At 38.5% G+C, this 14787-nt stretch overlaps 2 protein-coding genes across 3 annotated transcripts; both read left to right on the forward strand.

The window, feature by feature from the left end:
- Positions 1-647: 647 nt before the first annotated feature.
- pde6gb (phosphodiesterase 6G, cGMP-specific, rod, gamma, paralog b) lies at positions 648-3927 on the forward strand. Of its 2 annotated transcripts, none has more exons than XM_057358865.1 (4): positions 648-767; positions 1917-2124; positions 2252-2292; positions 2572-3927. In XM_057358865.1, exons 2-4 carry the CDS (start codon positions 1979-1981, stop codon positions 2646-2648), a joined length of 264 nt encoding a protein of 87 aa, XP_057214848.1. In that variant the 5' UTR covers positions 648-767; positions 1917-1978; the 3' UTR covers positions 2649-3927. The 2 variants fall into 2 exon arrangements, with proteins under 2 accessions (XP_057214848.1, XP_057214847.1); XM_057358864.1 differs by having other exon boundaries at positions 659-778.
- A 556-nt stretch (positions 3928-4483) lies between these two features.
- nploc4 (NPL4 homolog, ubiquitin recognition factor) lies at positions 4484-13662 on the forward strand. The gene is made up of 17 exons (XM_057358866.1): positions 4484-4646; positions 5510-5590; positions 6938-7047; positions 7143-7361; positions 7558-7606; positions 7685-7779; positions 7867-7990; positions 8185-8364; positions 8726-8812; positions 9479-9550; positions 9666-9792; positions 9884-10044; positions 10425-10496; positions 10935-11027; positions 11203-11322; positions 11615-11717; positions 11831-13662. The coding sequence occupies exons 1-17, from the start codon at positions 4506-4508 to the stop codon at positions 11986-11988; spliced, it is 1992 nt and encodes a 663-aa protein (XP_057214849.1). The 5' UTR covers positions 4484-4505; the 3' UTR covers positions 11989-13662.
- Positions 13663-14787: the final 1125 nt, after the last annotated feature.

Here is a 14787-nt window from a genome sequence, read left to right on the forward strand (position 1 = left end):
TGTAACAGACTCTCACCAGTATGGGCCTGTTATGTAACAATAATAGAAAGTTAGAGAACAAACAAGATCTAGAAGTCTTATCGATCAAACCATATAGGCTTGAGTCAGTTTCTGGATGTTTCCATTATGATATCTCGTTTTATTCAATCAGCAAATCCTCTAAAGCAGAATTGTCCTATTCACATTCTAGAAACATTTCTGCTTGTCTTTATTTTGTTTTGGATCAATACGTATTGGTTACATCCTTGAAGTGTTCTGTAAAGTAAAATGGTTGCTAGAAAGCACAAGATTCGTGAAGTACAGACACATTCTTGCAAAGAGATTTGAAATGAACACAAGTAATGTAAAATTCAATTCATTTAAAATATTCATATGAATTCTATGCAGTGATACTATTTTAACGTGGGACAGAAACATAATATCTGTCTGTATACATATAAGCAGCTTTGCTCATGAGACCTAACCCTGAAAACAAACCTCCCAGGAGAGGATTAGTTTTGGTTTTGATCATGTGCATTAAGTTACATATTTAAATATACTGTTATTTTTTATCCATATGACATAAGTCAATTGTTACAAGCATATTACGTTATGTTACGCAAACGCATAAATATTGATTCTAGTTGAGGGTGATCTAGGAGGGAGTGTTGCTCCTAATCTTCTGAGGGGGCATATAAAAGACTCATCACCCCTCCACTGCTCCCACGGGAAGACCAGTGTGGACATCCACTCATTCACAGAGGAGGACCCAGTCATCAGTTTGTCAAGTAAGAGACCAGTGAGTAAATATGTAAAATAATAATAACATGAAATTAATTGTTTTGTTATCATTTTGTAATTGACCAATAAGAATCAAGAATGCAATAAGCTACAGTATGTGAACTTTTATGATTATATATTTTAAAAATTCTATGGAGATATTTCAGTTTCATGATATTATTTACATAATATCTGTTTATTTATAGATTTTCCGATCAAAGTGCTTGATTAAGACTTAAAGGAATACTTCACCCAAAAATGAAAGTTCTGTCTTCATTTACTCACCTTCGAGTTGTTCCAAATCTGTATACATTTCTTTGTTCTGCTGAACACAGAGAAAGATATTTGGAAGAATGCTTATAACCAAACAGATCTTGACTCCCATTTTTATTCTCAAATTTATTCAGATGTGGAACAACTCGAAGGTGAGTAAATGATGACAGAACTTTCATTTTTGGGGGAAGTATCTCTTTAAGACGTTTGGATATTACATGTTTTATGCTTATAGGCCTATTTCATGCATTTCACAGAACTTTTTTCCACCTGAAATTATTGAATACAAATGCATGTTTAAAAATATGCACACGAACCGTTGCACTTTTTTCTCAATATGACATACTATTTAATATAACTGCTAATTGCAATCATTATCATTTCCAAGAAGGTGATTCAAAATATTGAATGAAAAGCAAACAATAACAGTTGCCATTAAAATTATACAGGCAATATTTAAATACTGTATGTCTTTAGGGAATATAGCTGAAGGTCATATACATATGTCTTTTCTGCCTGCTCAGCAAATTTGGTGTTATCCCGGCTCTAATAAGATTAACCCAAATGCAGATTGCCTTAGACGGGGGACATTTAATAATCCCAGCTCTGGATTACACAAAACGGGTCGTCCTACCCAAGACACATCGGCGATAGTAGACATTCAATTAGGGATTAATACAATTTTGGATTTGTGTACTATTCATCTGTAAGTGGATTTATGAGTTTTTTCAGTCTGATGTAACTGGAAAAGATGAAAACCTGTGGTGGCCCTAGATGCTTCTGAAGCAGCCTGTGTAATTAGAAAATGTATATGTGCTTTTATGTGTCTGTTGAATGATAAGTGTGAACCATAAACTTACTCCAGTCTTTCTTACATTATCCAGGCCATCTTTACATAAACTACATCACGAGGAGTGAAGACAAAAACTACAAGTGACCCACAGCTATGAATCTTGAGCCACCCAAACCAGAGATCAAGTCAGCCACCCGTGTCACCGGGGGCCCTGCGACACCACGCAAAGGACCACCAAAGTTCAAGCAGAGGCAGACCCGTCAGTTCAAGAGCAAGCCACCAAAGAAGGGTATACAAGGGTAAATTGAACAACTTTTGTCTATCAAAAACGTAATGGAAATAAAATGTATACCTTGAATGCTCTGTAAGTCAAACATGCTGGCCGAATGCATGAACATTAAAATATATTGTTATTATTTTTTACAGTTTTGGAGATGACATCCCTGGCATGGAAGGGTTAGGCACTGGTAAGCATAATCTGTATTTTTCTCCATTCGTTTGCCTATCAATTTTGTCAGCATCATCTACCATCTATTTTAAGCCGCCCTTGTCTGAAAGAATTAGTCTGATCAGAATAATGCTGGACAAGCCTCTCACACTATAGGCGTCATCCAGCGTCCGACATGTACGACAACATAAACAGACCTGAGTTTTATCTGGTCTTCAAACTGCTTAGATTAACCCTTTCACAGATGAATGCTTGATATCCATTCACTGAACTCATGCTGGTGTCCTTCTGCCTACAGACATCACTGTCATTTGTCCCTGGGAGGCCTTTAACCATCTGGAGCTTCACGAGTTGGCTCAGTATGGCATCATCTGAGTCCTCCACCTTCCCATCATCCTCTGTACACATTTAGACCTTTCCTGTCATTTGCTCCAGACTTCATGTCTTCACCGTTGTCAATGGCTCCAAGAGGACCGTTCCCATTTTCATAACAAAATGAAGAGCAACATTTACAAAAATGGAAAAACAATGAAAAGTGTAATCTAAATAGGTGCCCTCTTGGTTTCTTTCCTTTCTGGCCTCTGTAAAACCTGTTTCTGTTTTCATAGACACACTTCTATATCATCTTCTCTTTTTCCATCACGTGTTCTCTCTTTCTTGCGAAACACAAAAACATGCAAGACAGCCTCTGAGCTATACATGCCCTGTCCCTGCTTCTCATTTCACGTGCCTCGGTGTCACCTCTGACCAACATCACCGAGTTTTTAAGAAAAGATCAAAGTCCTGTAGAGAGTAGACATTCTGCTGGATGTCCTTTTGGCAGAGATTCTGCATTTATAATGATCCCCAAATCTCATTGGACAGTGGAGAGTTTATATACAAGAAGCAAGGACACATTCATTTGAAGCTAAAACTCTTGGATTCAGTAAGTTATCTCTCAGATATGATTGTAGGGTAGCTGTGTTGGGCTGTCATCTCTTGTGTTTCTTTCATCATTTTGTGTTATAGTTATTTCATCCTCCATCATCATCATCATTCAGCATCATGTTATTATTTTGTCCCTCTTTAGTACTTAAGTATAGAGTCATGTAGTGGTATAATTTCATTTACATTTGTATGTTTTATTGTATGTTTTTTATTTGATGTATTAATTATACTGTAGCACCGACAATTTTATTCTAAAAATCTTTATTTTCTATTACTGATTCTATCCTTTTCACTTTTGTTTGTTGATATTTGCTTGTGTTTTATGCATGCTTTTTAGAGAACACCATTTATTGTTTAAGGTACTTTGTTCATTCCATCAGTTTATCCATCAGTTTAGTCATAGTTAGGATTTCATCTATGTTAATGAATTGTAGCATTCTAGTAGCCCATTTCTACCACAGTCAGCTCCACAACCAAAATAAATCATATAATTCCAAGAATAAAAGATATTTTGCGCAAGCATGTTCATTTTCACACAGACACTTTACATGCACTTTTGTGTGTTCTTTTAAAATCTCAAGCTCGAGTTAACATTTTGGCCTGTATTTTGTAGCGAGGGGATTCAGACTCACACCCTGTGTACCACATTTTATGGTGGACTCCTGACAACATCACGTTTTCTCTCTACAGGGTGAGATCAAAATAAATTTTGAAAAAAGTGAGAAAAGGTTCTGTGTGTTTTGTTTACTGAAGTCACATTATTGTAGCCTACTGTAGATAGCGTTAGTGGGATGAATGAAAGATTTTAACTACAATTTTAATTAATCTAGCATGACATGTGGTTAGTGCACTAACCCACAGCATGAAATAGAGACAAAAATGATAAACGATGATAATGATAAACTCCAGACTGGTTTTAAATTGATAAATCTATGACAGACGGAAAATCTAAATATTTTACTAAGTGAAATATTATAAATACAAATGATCTTTTTCATAGTTTTATTAATGTTTTCAACAAACAAACATTGTATTTAAAAAGCATGATAATGCCATGTCAATGTCATGGATGTTCAATTCCACATAAATACAAGCATTCAAAATGACAAATTAAAAGAAAATTACATTTGATAAAAAATAGGCTATGTTTAGTATATTACATGTACTATGTATTACATCAACACATGCTATGCAATGTACTATAAAACAGAACACAGTTGTTTCGGAACAGAAGATTCTTGTTTCTGTCCGGTCACTTTAAGCAGAATCCCGTCATCATATCCCGCCGCCGCCGGACTCATTCAGATGTGGCACCGGCTCTGTGAGTTTTGTATCGCTGCACAGATCCCAACAGATCTCACAAACAGCGACATTAAAAAAACTCGAGGTCTACTTTCAGTGACACCAGAAGAGACAGTTCACATAATCAACATGGCAGAAAACATGGTAAGTGTCTGTTTACGCGTGTCTAAATGAAGTTTAAGGGAATTGTGTCATCCAGTGATGAGGCAGCAGAAATGTTAGCATGATGCTAATGCCAAAATCCTTCAGAAACGCATTAAACACTAAAATTATTTTCTGACGTAACTTACGCCTTTCATTAATCAGAATCGTTTGTCTTATGATTTACTGCTAGTGTTTAATATTTCGGTGGAAATTGGCTGTTTTTCTTTGCAGTGGTTGATGAAGACCATTTAAGTTAAGTCAATATAAGTTAATATCCTCTGCATATTAAGTTCGATAAAAGTATCTTATTGAACTATTACGATATTTCGTTAAGTGAATAGGAGATTTTAGGATTGTTTGGGCTGTTTTGCACAGTGAATGCCACATTATGGAGTAACTTATTCCTGTCGGCTATATTTATTAAAGATGTTTTGATTATGAGACAGCAAAATGTGTTCATGAAGATAAGTGGATGTTTTAGAGATCGTCATATCCGTATGAAAGACACTCATTTTCACATTAGTATGAGTTCTGTAGAGATGTTTTTGTCATAAAATGAGACCAGGCACAGTAGCTCTGTCATTCAGTGATATGCGTTTAAATGGGAGTCCTGTGACGTGTGGCGATCTGTGTCAGTTTAAGTGTCAGATGTCCTTCTACCCTCCAGCCACCTCTTGTCTTTGTTTCCCTGCCTTTTTTAAGATGTTCATGTGAATTGATCCACTCTCTGTTGAAAATATCAAATATTCGCACATACAAATGGAAAATAACACAACTGATATTGGTGGTCCAGTGAAATTGTTGTGTCTGATTGGACAACAAACAGCCTTAACGTTGATTCCCTGTTGTTTATTCATTGACAGACCATTCGTGTTCAGTCTCCAGAGGGAATGAAAAAAATCACCTCAACAAAGCGAGAGACGGCTGCAGCTTTCCTTAAAAAGGTATAAACAGTACCCTTGGTGTCCTTCAGACTAGATTAGCTTTCATCATGTACCCTTAATATTCCGCCTTTAATTCCTGTCCGTGTAAAACTGAATTATTAATGATCCAATTTTGTCCTTATCGTGGTATTAAAAACTTTTATAAATGTAGATATTTGATGTTTTGAGATGCACATTAAGACAATTGCACATTAGGATCATGACAGTATATTCACAATGTTACTTCATTTGATATTTAAATCAATATTACAAATATTTCATCAATAAACAGTGTCATGCCCAGCCCTATTGCACAGTTCATTTACACCATCCACTATAATTATAAGGAGTATTTGATCCCATTTATGACATTATATTTATTGTCATTCTATGTGCGTTTGCAGCTGTTACATTAAAATCTTTTGTCATTATTTACGTAGTAATTTATAAAGGTCACATAGTTACACTAACGTTATACATTTTACACCCACAGCACCATTTTTGTTTCCAGGGTTTGCATCTGGTTTCATTATTTGACCGGGTGTGATGTCGATGAAGTATTTTATTAATATAGGGGTCATAAAGATTTTTTTTATATCACGGTCACGTAGTTTAAAGTGCTGCAGGCTGTTTGGAGCAGTGAGTTTGTGTTTGCCTGGTAGACACCGCAGGACCCATTAAAGATTCATGCGTCTCTGCAGGAGGGCGGAGGGTGAGCTGCCGATCAATGCAGGCCGTCTCCCTGTTTGATTTCAGCATTAGACATCCAAGAAGAGATGGACAGAGAGTCGAAAAGTCTAAAAAAGTGCGTGTGCATCTGTTGTCATAAAGGGGTAGTTCTTTCCTAAGCGAAAATGTAGTACTGCCCTTTCTATGCCCTTCAGTCATCATGTTGTTCACCCCCTTTATATGTTAAGCAGAATGTTAGGGACTGAGAGCCTCATTCACCATTCGTTTCATTGTACGTAAAAGCAGCAGTGTCGCTCTTCTGTTTATTAAGTCAAATAGGTTTAGAATGACATAAGTGGACCTGTTTTTTTAAAAACAGGTCCACACTGCATTTTTAAAATAGCACTCATCTTCAAAAGTTCTCACACAAAACTTACACTAATGGATACATACGGGACACCCTGAGTAGCAAGTAAAAGCCTTGCTGATTGGATTAGCAGGTGTTTCATTACCTCATGGGTGTTGAGTTACTTCTGATGGACAATCATTCAAGATGGATTCTGAGATTGTGCTGAGACTTTCTCAAGTACAGTCCTATGTTTAAATCATGAACAGCCTGTAATCAAAGTAACTGAGTTCACTTCGGACAAGCCGAAGCAATTAGTCTCACCCCAGAACGTACCTTTGTCTTCCTGCCAGGTTGCCAAAGAATTTGGCTGCAGTTCGAATGGTTTCTCTGTCTACTTGAACCGGAACAAGACTGGAGAGATCTTGTCACAGAACAAGGCCCTCAGCCTGCTGAAAATCAAGTAAGGGTGCACTTGAGGCCTAGAGAGCGTGGGTTTATTCTGTAAATGAGCATGCTTGCATCTCGCATGTAAATCTTTCGTTCTTTGTCATTTAGACATGGCGACATGCTTTTCTTCTACCCCTCCTCTGCCGGACCCTCCAGCGAGAACATGGACACAGCTCAGCCTCACACGTCCTCCTCCTTTCCGTCATCGTCATCATCCTCAACTTCCTTATCCCGCTCGCACTCTGCACCACAGCTCCGAGAGGACGATATCGACCAATACCTTTCCAAACAGGAGGGAAAAATCTACAGGAACAGAGATCCCCAACTGTGAGTCTGTACCTTTCTCTCTCTATCTCTCTCTGGCTTTATTGTATATAAAGTGCTCCCACGACCAGTGGAAGTTGTATACCTGCTGTGCTGTTTATTGGTGCGGTTACTCAACTCTATGAATTATCTATCACAGTATGAGAAGGAGCTTAAAAGATTGTGTTATGTATGTTTAAAGAGATTGTTTGTTGTACAGGTGCCGGCACGGTGCCATGGGGAAATGTGTGCACTGCGTACCTTTAGAGGTAAGAGCGACCGTCTTCAACTAGAGGTCACCATTTCATCTCTAGTGTTCTAACTTTGGTAACTATTTGCCTTTAAAGCCTTTCGATGAAGACTACCTAAACCATCTTGACCCGCCGGTCAAGCACATGTCCTTTCACGCCTACATCCGCAAACTCACCGGCGGCGCAGACAAGTGAGTTTTTCTGTGAACTCCACTTGATAAAGTTCCTAAATGAGTTCACAGGAACCGTGTGATGAATTCAGTTTCCTTGTCTCTCAGGGGGAAGTTTGTGGCGCTTGAGAACATCAGTTGTAAAATTAAGTCCGGCTGTGAGGGGCATCCGCCCTGGCCGGAGGGCATCTGTACCAAATGCCAACCCAGCGCCATTACTCTCAACAGACAGGTACTCACCTCTTCACTTTCACCCAGCTCTTACATTACATACAGACAAACTCTGAATTAATCGATTTGTTGCGCCGATACGAGCTCTCCAGTTCCTGCTGGGGCGAGTAAAGGAGAGCTCCCAGAGGGACTGTATTGCGTTTCTGTCCACGCGTTTGCCTTTTTCTGTTGAAACTGCATAATCTTGTGTTTCAGAAATATCGACACGTGGACAACATCATGTTTGAGAACCACACGATTGCCGACCGTTTCCTCGACTTCTGGAGGAAGACGGGGAACCAGCGGATGGGCTACCTGTACGGACGCTACACTGAGCACAAAGACATCCCTCTTGGGATACGTGCGGAGGTGGCTGCCATTTATGAACCTCCTCAGGTGAGAGAGTCAAAACCGTTGGTTTCCTTACAGCAATTACAAAATGTGTTGTCGTGAAATTCGTAAGCTCCACACTAGGGGGCGATAGAACTTTTCAGTGGCGGCTAAGAAAGGTTTGGCCTTTTGTGAGAAATAAGAGGCCAAGATTATGATGCATCTGGTGTTTGTAAACCATAAACCAATGAGGGTTGAACTCACCAATACTAGAAAGACTAGACAGGCCCCACTGACCATGTCTACCAAAAGATGAAAATATACTGTATCTCTTACATATTAATATATGAGACTATTTTGATTTAATACTTTAATACTGTTTTGCTGATTCGTGTTTTTTTGTTTCCACCTGTGTGCTGTGACTCAGATTGCAACCCAAAACAGTCTAGAACTGATTGAAGATCCCAAAGCAGAGGCTGTTGAGGAGATTGCTGCCAAGTTGGGCCTACGTAAGGTAAGAGTCCTTTTCTATATCTCACAAAATTGGGGGCAGAGTTATTATAGTTTTGATTTTAGTTTTATTAATACTTTAAATTAGCATTTATTTTAGTTAAAGTTTTAGCAATTTTGGTTATATGGTTTTGTCATTTTATAATTTATTGGTTTATTTTTAATGTTGCTATATAAGATTAATTTTTAGTTTTTGTTTATTATTATATTTTTACTGCTTTAAACTTACTTCAGTTTATTTTTGAGGCAACATTTTAATTGTTCCTTGAGTTAAGTTTTTCCCCAAAAATTTGGGTCAATATTTTATTTCATTTCAATGAATGGGAACGTTTCAAAGACTTAATTTTAGTAAACTTAAATAACCTTGATTGGGGACTCATCCGGGATAAGTAAATATTGATTTAATCACAAAACAAACATTTTGGAAAGTGGGAGGATGGACTCTTATAGGCTTCCTTTAGTATCCATACATCCCATGAGACCCTTCAGCATGGATTCCTGAAGTTCCCCTCTCCACATATATATGGTTTCCATATGTTGCTTTCATGTGTATAATGGAGAGGTGACCTGCACCATTGTGACCTGTGGTTTTTTGTTGTTGCATGCATGCATCTGGACAAGCTTTGTTCCTGTAAAGTTGGTTATTAATACTGGCTGTTTTTACATTCAGGTGGGGTGGATTTTCACAGATCTGCTCTCAGAGGACACCAGGATAGGTACCGTCCGCTACAGCAGAAACAAGGCAAGCTGTCAAACATCTTAAACATAACGCAAACAGACATTAATGGCAAGCTGATACTATGACTAGTTACATCTCATCATCACGATTGATGGATTGACATGTTTTACCTGTCTAGGACACATACTTCTTGAGCGCAGAGGAGTGCATCACTGCAGGACACTTCCAGAACCAGCAGCCTAATCCGTGTCGGCTTTCCCCAGACAGCCATTTTGGATCCAAGTTTTTTACAGTGGTAGCAACAGGTACAGGCTTCACCCTATACATGTGATTTCCTGTTGTTGGTCACGTGTGTCAAATTCTTATTGTTTAAATGCATTCCCTATGTGTTGACAGGGGGTCCTGATAACCAGGTACACTTTGAGGGGTATCAGGTGTCCAACCAGTGCATGGCACTGGTGAGGGATGAGTGTCTTCTGCCCTGTAGAGACACTCCAGAACTGGGTTATGCCAAAGAGTCCAGCACAGAGCAGTATGTCCCCGATGTCTTCTATAAGGTAGACAACTGGCACATTTCAAAATATTGAACACTAACCGTAATGTATCTGGTTGTTCTCAGTTCAGAGCTATTTAGTAACTTTTTAGTTTGAATCATACAAATTTACAAGGAATTTCACACTATTTTATTTTCTGTGCTGTTCCAACATGTTTGATGTGTTCATGTGGTTCATGACTGTTCCTCTAATCATAACATTCACAGGGTTTGATTGATGTTGCAGTTTCGTTTGAGCGTCTATTTACCTGAATCTGTCATTCGTCATAGAACATCGGAATGAACTCATTCCAGAGCTAATATATATCTTGCTTTAGGCATAAACCATCTCATCAGAGATTTTAGTAAAACAAGATTATGATCATACCTCTTTTTTACTTTCAGGATAAAGACAAATTTGGCAATGACATCACATATTTAGCCCGGCCGCTACCGGTCGAGTACTTGATCATTGACGTGAGTATTTGTTGTCTTGTTACTCTTACATACTTTTGCATTAATTGACTTTTATATTGGGATAGTTCACCCAAAAATGATCATCAAAACTGTCATCATTTACTCACCCTCTTGTCATTTCAAACCTGTATGACTGTAAGAAGATATATTAAAGAATGTTGGTAACCGAACAACGGTACAACTCATTGGTGTCCAGTTTTGTCCATACAATAGAAGTGAATATGTACCGCCATTGTTCGCTTACCAACATTCTTCTTTTTTTGTGTTCTCTGAAAGAAATACAGTCATACTATCCCTTCAAACATGGTCCTTGTGAGTGCACCATAAGTCACCTTAGATGTCACTTTAAAAAGTGATATTAGTGTTGAATTTATGTTGAAATTCGGTGTAAATGTAAATGTGAGTTTTTAAGGGTCATTGCAAGCTTTTATTTTCCAGATCACCACGACTTTCCCAAAAGACCCAGTGTTCACCTTCTCCTCCACACTCCGCTTCTCTATCGAAAACAGAGAAGCTCTGGGGGAGACTCAGGTACATATTTAGGTTCAGAGAGAGCATATTTTATGTCTGTCTTGTGTCTACTAATGACTGAATTTTATTTTGTTTGTAAAACCATCAAAGATACCATAAAACGTACATTCTAGCACTTACTGTCGAGTGTTACTGCTAGAAGTGTTCATTGAAGATTCATTTAATGTGTGTGCAGGACTTCCACAGTTTAGCAACGTATCTTTCCCAGTCTTCTTCCTCTTCCTCCTTCCTGAACATCGTCTCAGACTTCCACTTGCTTCTCTTTCTTGTCACCAATGAGGTCATGCCCTTACAGGTGAGATTATTTATATACTATAATACCTCTTTCCATATGACCACATGAACTTTTTATAGTGATCCATATGAATTATTTGCTATATTTCAAATTTTCTGAAACCATAGGTATGAAGAAGATACATGGAAATAGACCAAATTTGAATCTTCCTAAGTCTTGTTTTAGTTTGAAATCAAGTTGATTTTGAACCCTTCCATGTTTTGGTTTATTTTTAAAGTCTATCTATGCCCGTCTTGTAGATAGGTGTGTATTTCACCTGACCGCATCATTCTCTTCTCTGCTGTGTTTACAGGACAGCATTGGGCTTCTTCTTGATGCAGTGAAGACGTCCAATGAAGAACTGGCTCAGACCTGGAAGAAATCTGAGCAGTGGGCCACCATCGAGCAGCTCTGCAGTAAGATGTCATGCGATTGGTTTTAACTTTACTGGTCTTTTTTCCTTTAGTCAACCTCTTCTTTGATAGAACTATACTCAAAGGTCGAGTTTTGTATCTTGTCCATATCACAGGCACAGTGGGAATGCAGCCACCTGGACCCCTGGATTACGCCATGGGCGGCCCAACTCTCCCACAGTCCTCTTCATCTGTGTGGTCTTGTCTCCACTGCACCTTCATGAACCAGCCTGGCACCGAGCACTGCGAGATGTGTAGTTTGCCCCGCAGCTAAAACCCCAGAAAATCCAGGCTGCGCCGTACATCCCATGGGGAACATCAGTGAGAGTGGGCGTGCTTCCCTGTATTCCTGCCGTTTTAGTACGCCTAATCCCTAACTCCTCCCCTCCCTCAATGACTGTGTCGGATCTAAACGCCGATGCCAGCCTTGTGCTCGAAATAAGAGCCCAGTCCAACGCTGTGTGCATTACTTTGATTGGTTGAAGACGATGGGTTGTACCCCTGTAGCACTCTCTGTGTTATCCCAGTGCATTCTGGGAATTTAGTTTAGCACTTGGGCAAAAGATCCTTCCACTCAAATCGTTATTGCGGTCCAATAAAACTTCTCAGCACCACTCTTAGGACATTGGAGAAACAAGATCAGTTTTTGTGTTGTCAAAGTTTTCCCCAACTCACTTAAGGATGTTGTGTAAATAATAAAGAAAAAGGAAAAATACTGCTATTTAATTGCAAATGTTTTTTAATCCTGGTTATATGTTGGGACAAAATCTTTGATGCTCAACTGAGGTGTTGCAAGTTAAAAACACGTTCTTCATTCATTGCACGTGATTGCTTCATTGCCTTGTTTTCACTTTTGACGGATGATCAATTGCTTGAAGTGTTGGCTTTAAGTGCTTGGTGATGAGATTGATCTCTGAATGTTGGATTTGAGTGCAGACCTAGACAGCAGTTCCTTTTCCACAAGGTTGTAATTTGACCTTTAACCTCAGAAGGCTTAGAAAGCTATGCTTTGAATGTGGATTGGTTTTCGTTTGCTTTGGAAAAACTGCAGCCACTCAATTTTGGTGCTGGTACCGTTTTCTGCACCTTATGCATTTCCCCTTTCATCTCACTGGTATGTTCAGATTTGTTTTGGAGATATTTTCCAGTGTTCAGCCGCTAAGGATCCTGTAACATGGCTATATTCTGTCATGGCCCACATGCTTCTTCCACTCCCCACCCATCAACACAATGTATCTCACCTGAGAAAGTGATTGATGTGAATGAAAAGAACTACAGAAGCAAAGCTCTAGGATCAGCCTGCCTGATTGACATCTTTGCTGCAGGGGCTTTATTTTCTTTTGGTGGCACATCAGCATTTCTTTCTGAAGAATACTGTAAAATTAGAGTATTGGTTTTGTGTGGTGAGTATTGGATGGTGGAGTTCAATAGTTGAGTTTCAGTTAACGAATCACAGTTCCGTTCTGTTTCCACCGTATCATTTGTTTAAGAAAACACTTCCTCAGTTTTAAAAATCAGTCCAAAGATGTTATATAACATAAATATGCATTCAATAGAATTGCAACCCTTTGGAATAATTGATCAAGATTTTTTTCATGCAGCATTTTTATCGCATTTGTATTTTGTAGCTTTTCCTATTAAGTACGCAGATTGACTCGATTCTTAAAACTCACGTATGACACTTTCTAAAAAAAATGCACTCTTGTTAGTTCACCTCAATGGGGGGAGACATGTTGATCAATGTTCACAGGATGTTTTTGCTCCGAGAATGTTAGCATGTTAGTTTGAGGCTCTTCACGGTCAGCTTCTCTTCGAGCGGCAGCCGCTTGCACCCCATTCTCACACGAGATGCCCTGAGTTGTGCGCTATCAACAGGTTTTGGAGTTTTAAATACAGAGAGAGAATAGTTCAACAATAAAATGTTTTTCTTTGGAATCAAGTAGTCTTCTTTTAATTTTGTGTCTGTATGTATGCGTGTATTTTTTAACACAGATGTGACAACTTTCTGGCAGGTGAAGAAAGTTTCCAGGAGGATAAACCAGATGGGGCCCTTTGCTGTTTGATTTGTGGATGCAGACATTCTTCAAGGGCAATACACATACTGTATCTCATGCGTTCAGGGGGACCTTGAAATCATCGCTTTAAGGCAGAAAGCATGTGGTTAAATGTTCTTTATAAAACGGTCAGTTCTGGTGCTTGATTCTGATTGGCTGAGCCAAGTTCTAAGCCGTTATAAAATACCCCGATTTATAACGGCTGACTGCATTACATAGCCTAAATATCATTTTATTTACTTTATTTTATGAAACCTTGCTACGCATATATGTAATAACCGTTTTATAAAAGCAATAAGCCTCGAGAAGCAGTGGTTTACAGTGCATTTTAAAACACCTAAGGGCTCCGTTTCCGACTCAGTTTCACGTCGTGCCACAACGCCCTTGGCTGTTATAAAATGCACTGTAACCCACTGCTTCGCGGGGCTTATTGCTTTATTATGCAGGTATTTGTGTTCTGCTTTATGGATATGTCTGTTCATTGTAATGCCTAAAGCTGTCAATCTACACACCTCAAACTTCATTGAGAATCTGGTTGTGTTTGAAGTTCATTCCTCCTTAGGCCCTTAAAGCTTTATTAGCTGTCTAGAGTAACACATTAGTAACAGTTAAGTATCTGAACAGTGTTTTCCTAATTTGGGTATTTATTGTTAGCTTGAAAAGTAGATACTTTTTTAGAAACGCTAAATATGTGAGGTTCTTTTCAAGCACATCATTATGCAGTCCTTTTTTTGTGACGTTATCTAATGGCTGGAATACACTACAAGACTTTTAAAATCTTAACAGATTTTTTTAAAACTAGACATCATACACTTGCAGACTTCTTGAATGTTTCAGATAGAAGCACACTAACTGATCAAATCTACAGACTGACACAGACTTTCTGCAACAAGTCCAGCCCGCAAATCTAAGCAAAAGTCTTGTAGTGAATTTTAGCTTTAAACTTCACAAAACTTTACTTTTGACCTTATAGACATTCATATTTATTTACTGTATTATTTTCATGCTATAAGTTTAAT

Source organism: Triplophysa rosa, linkage group LG18 (genome assembly GCF_024868665.1).
Source record: "Triplophysa rosa linkage group LG18, Trosa_1v2, whole genome shotgun sequence".
In the NCBI taxonomy this organism is placed as follows: Eukaryota; Metazoa; Chordata; class Actinopteri; order Cypriniformes; family Nemacheilidae; genus Triplophysa; species Triplophysa rosa.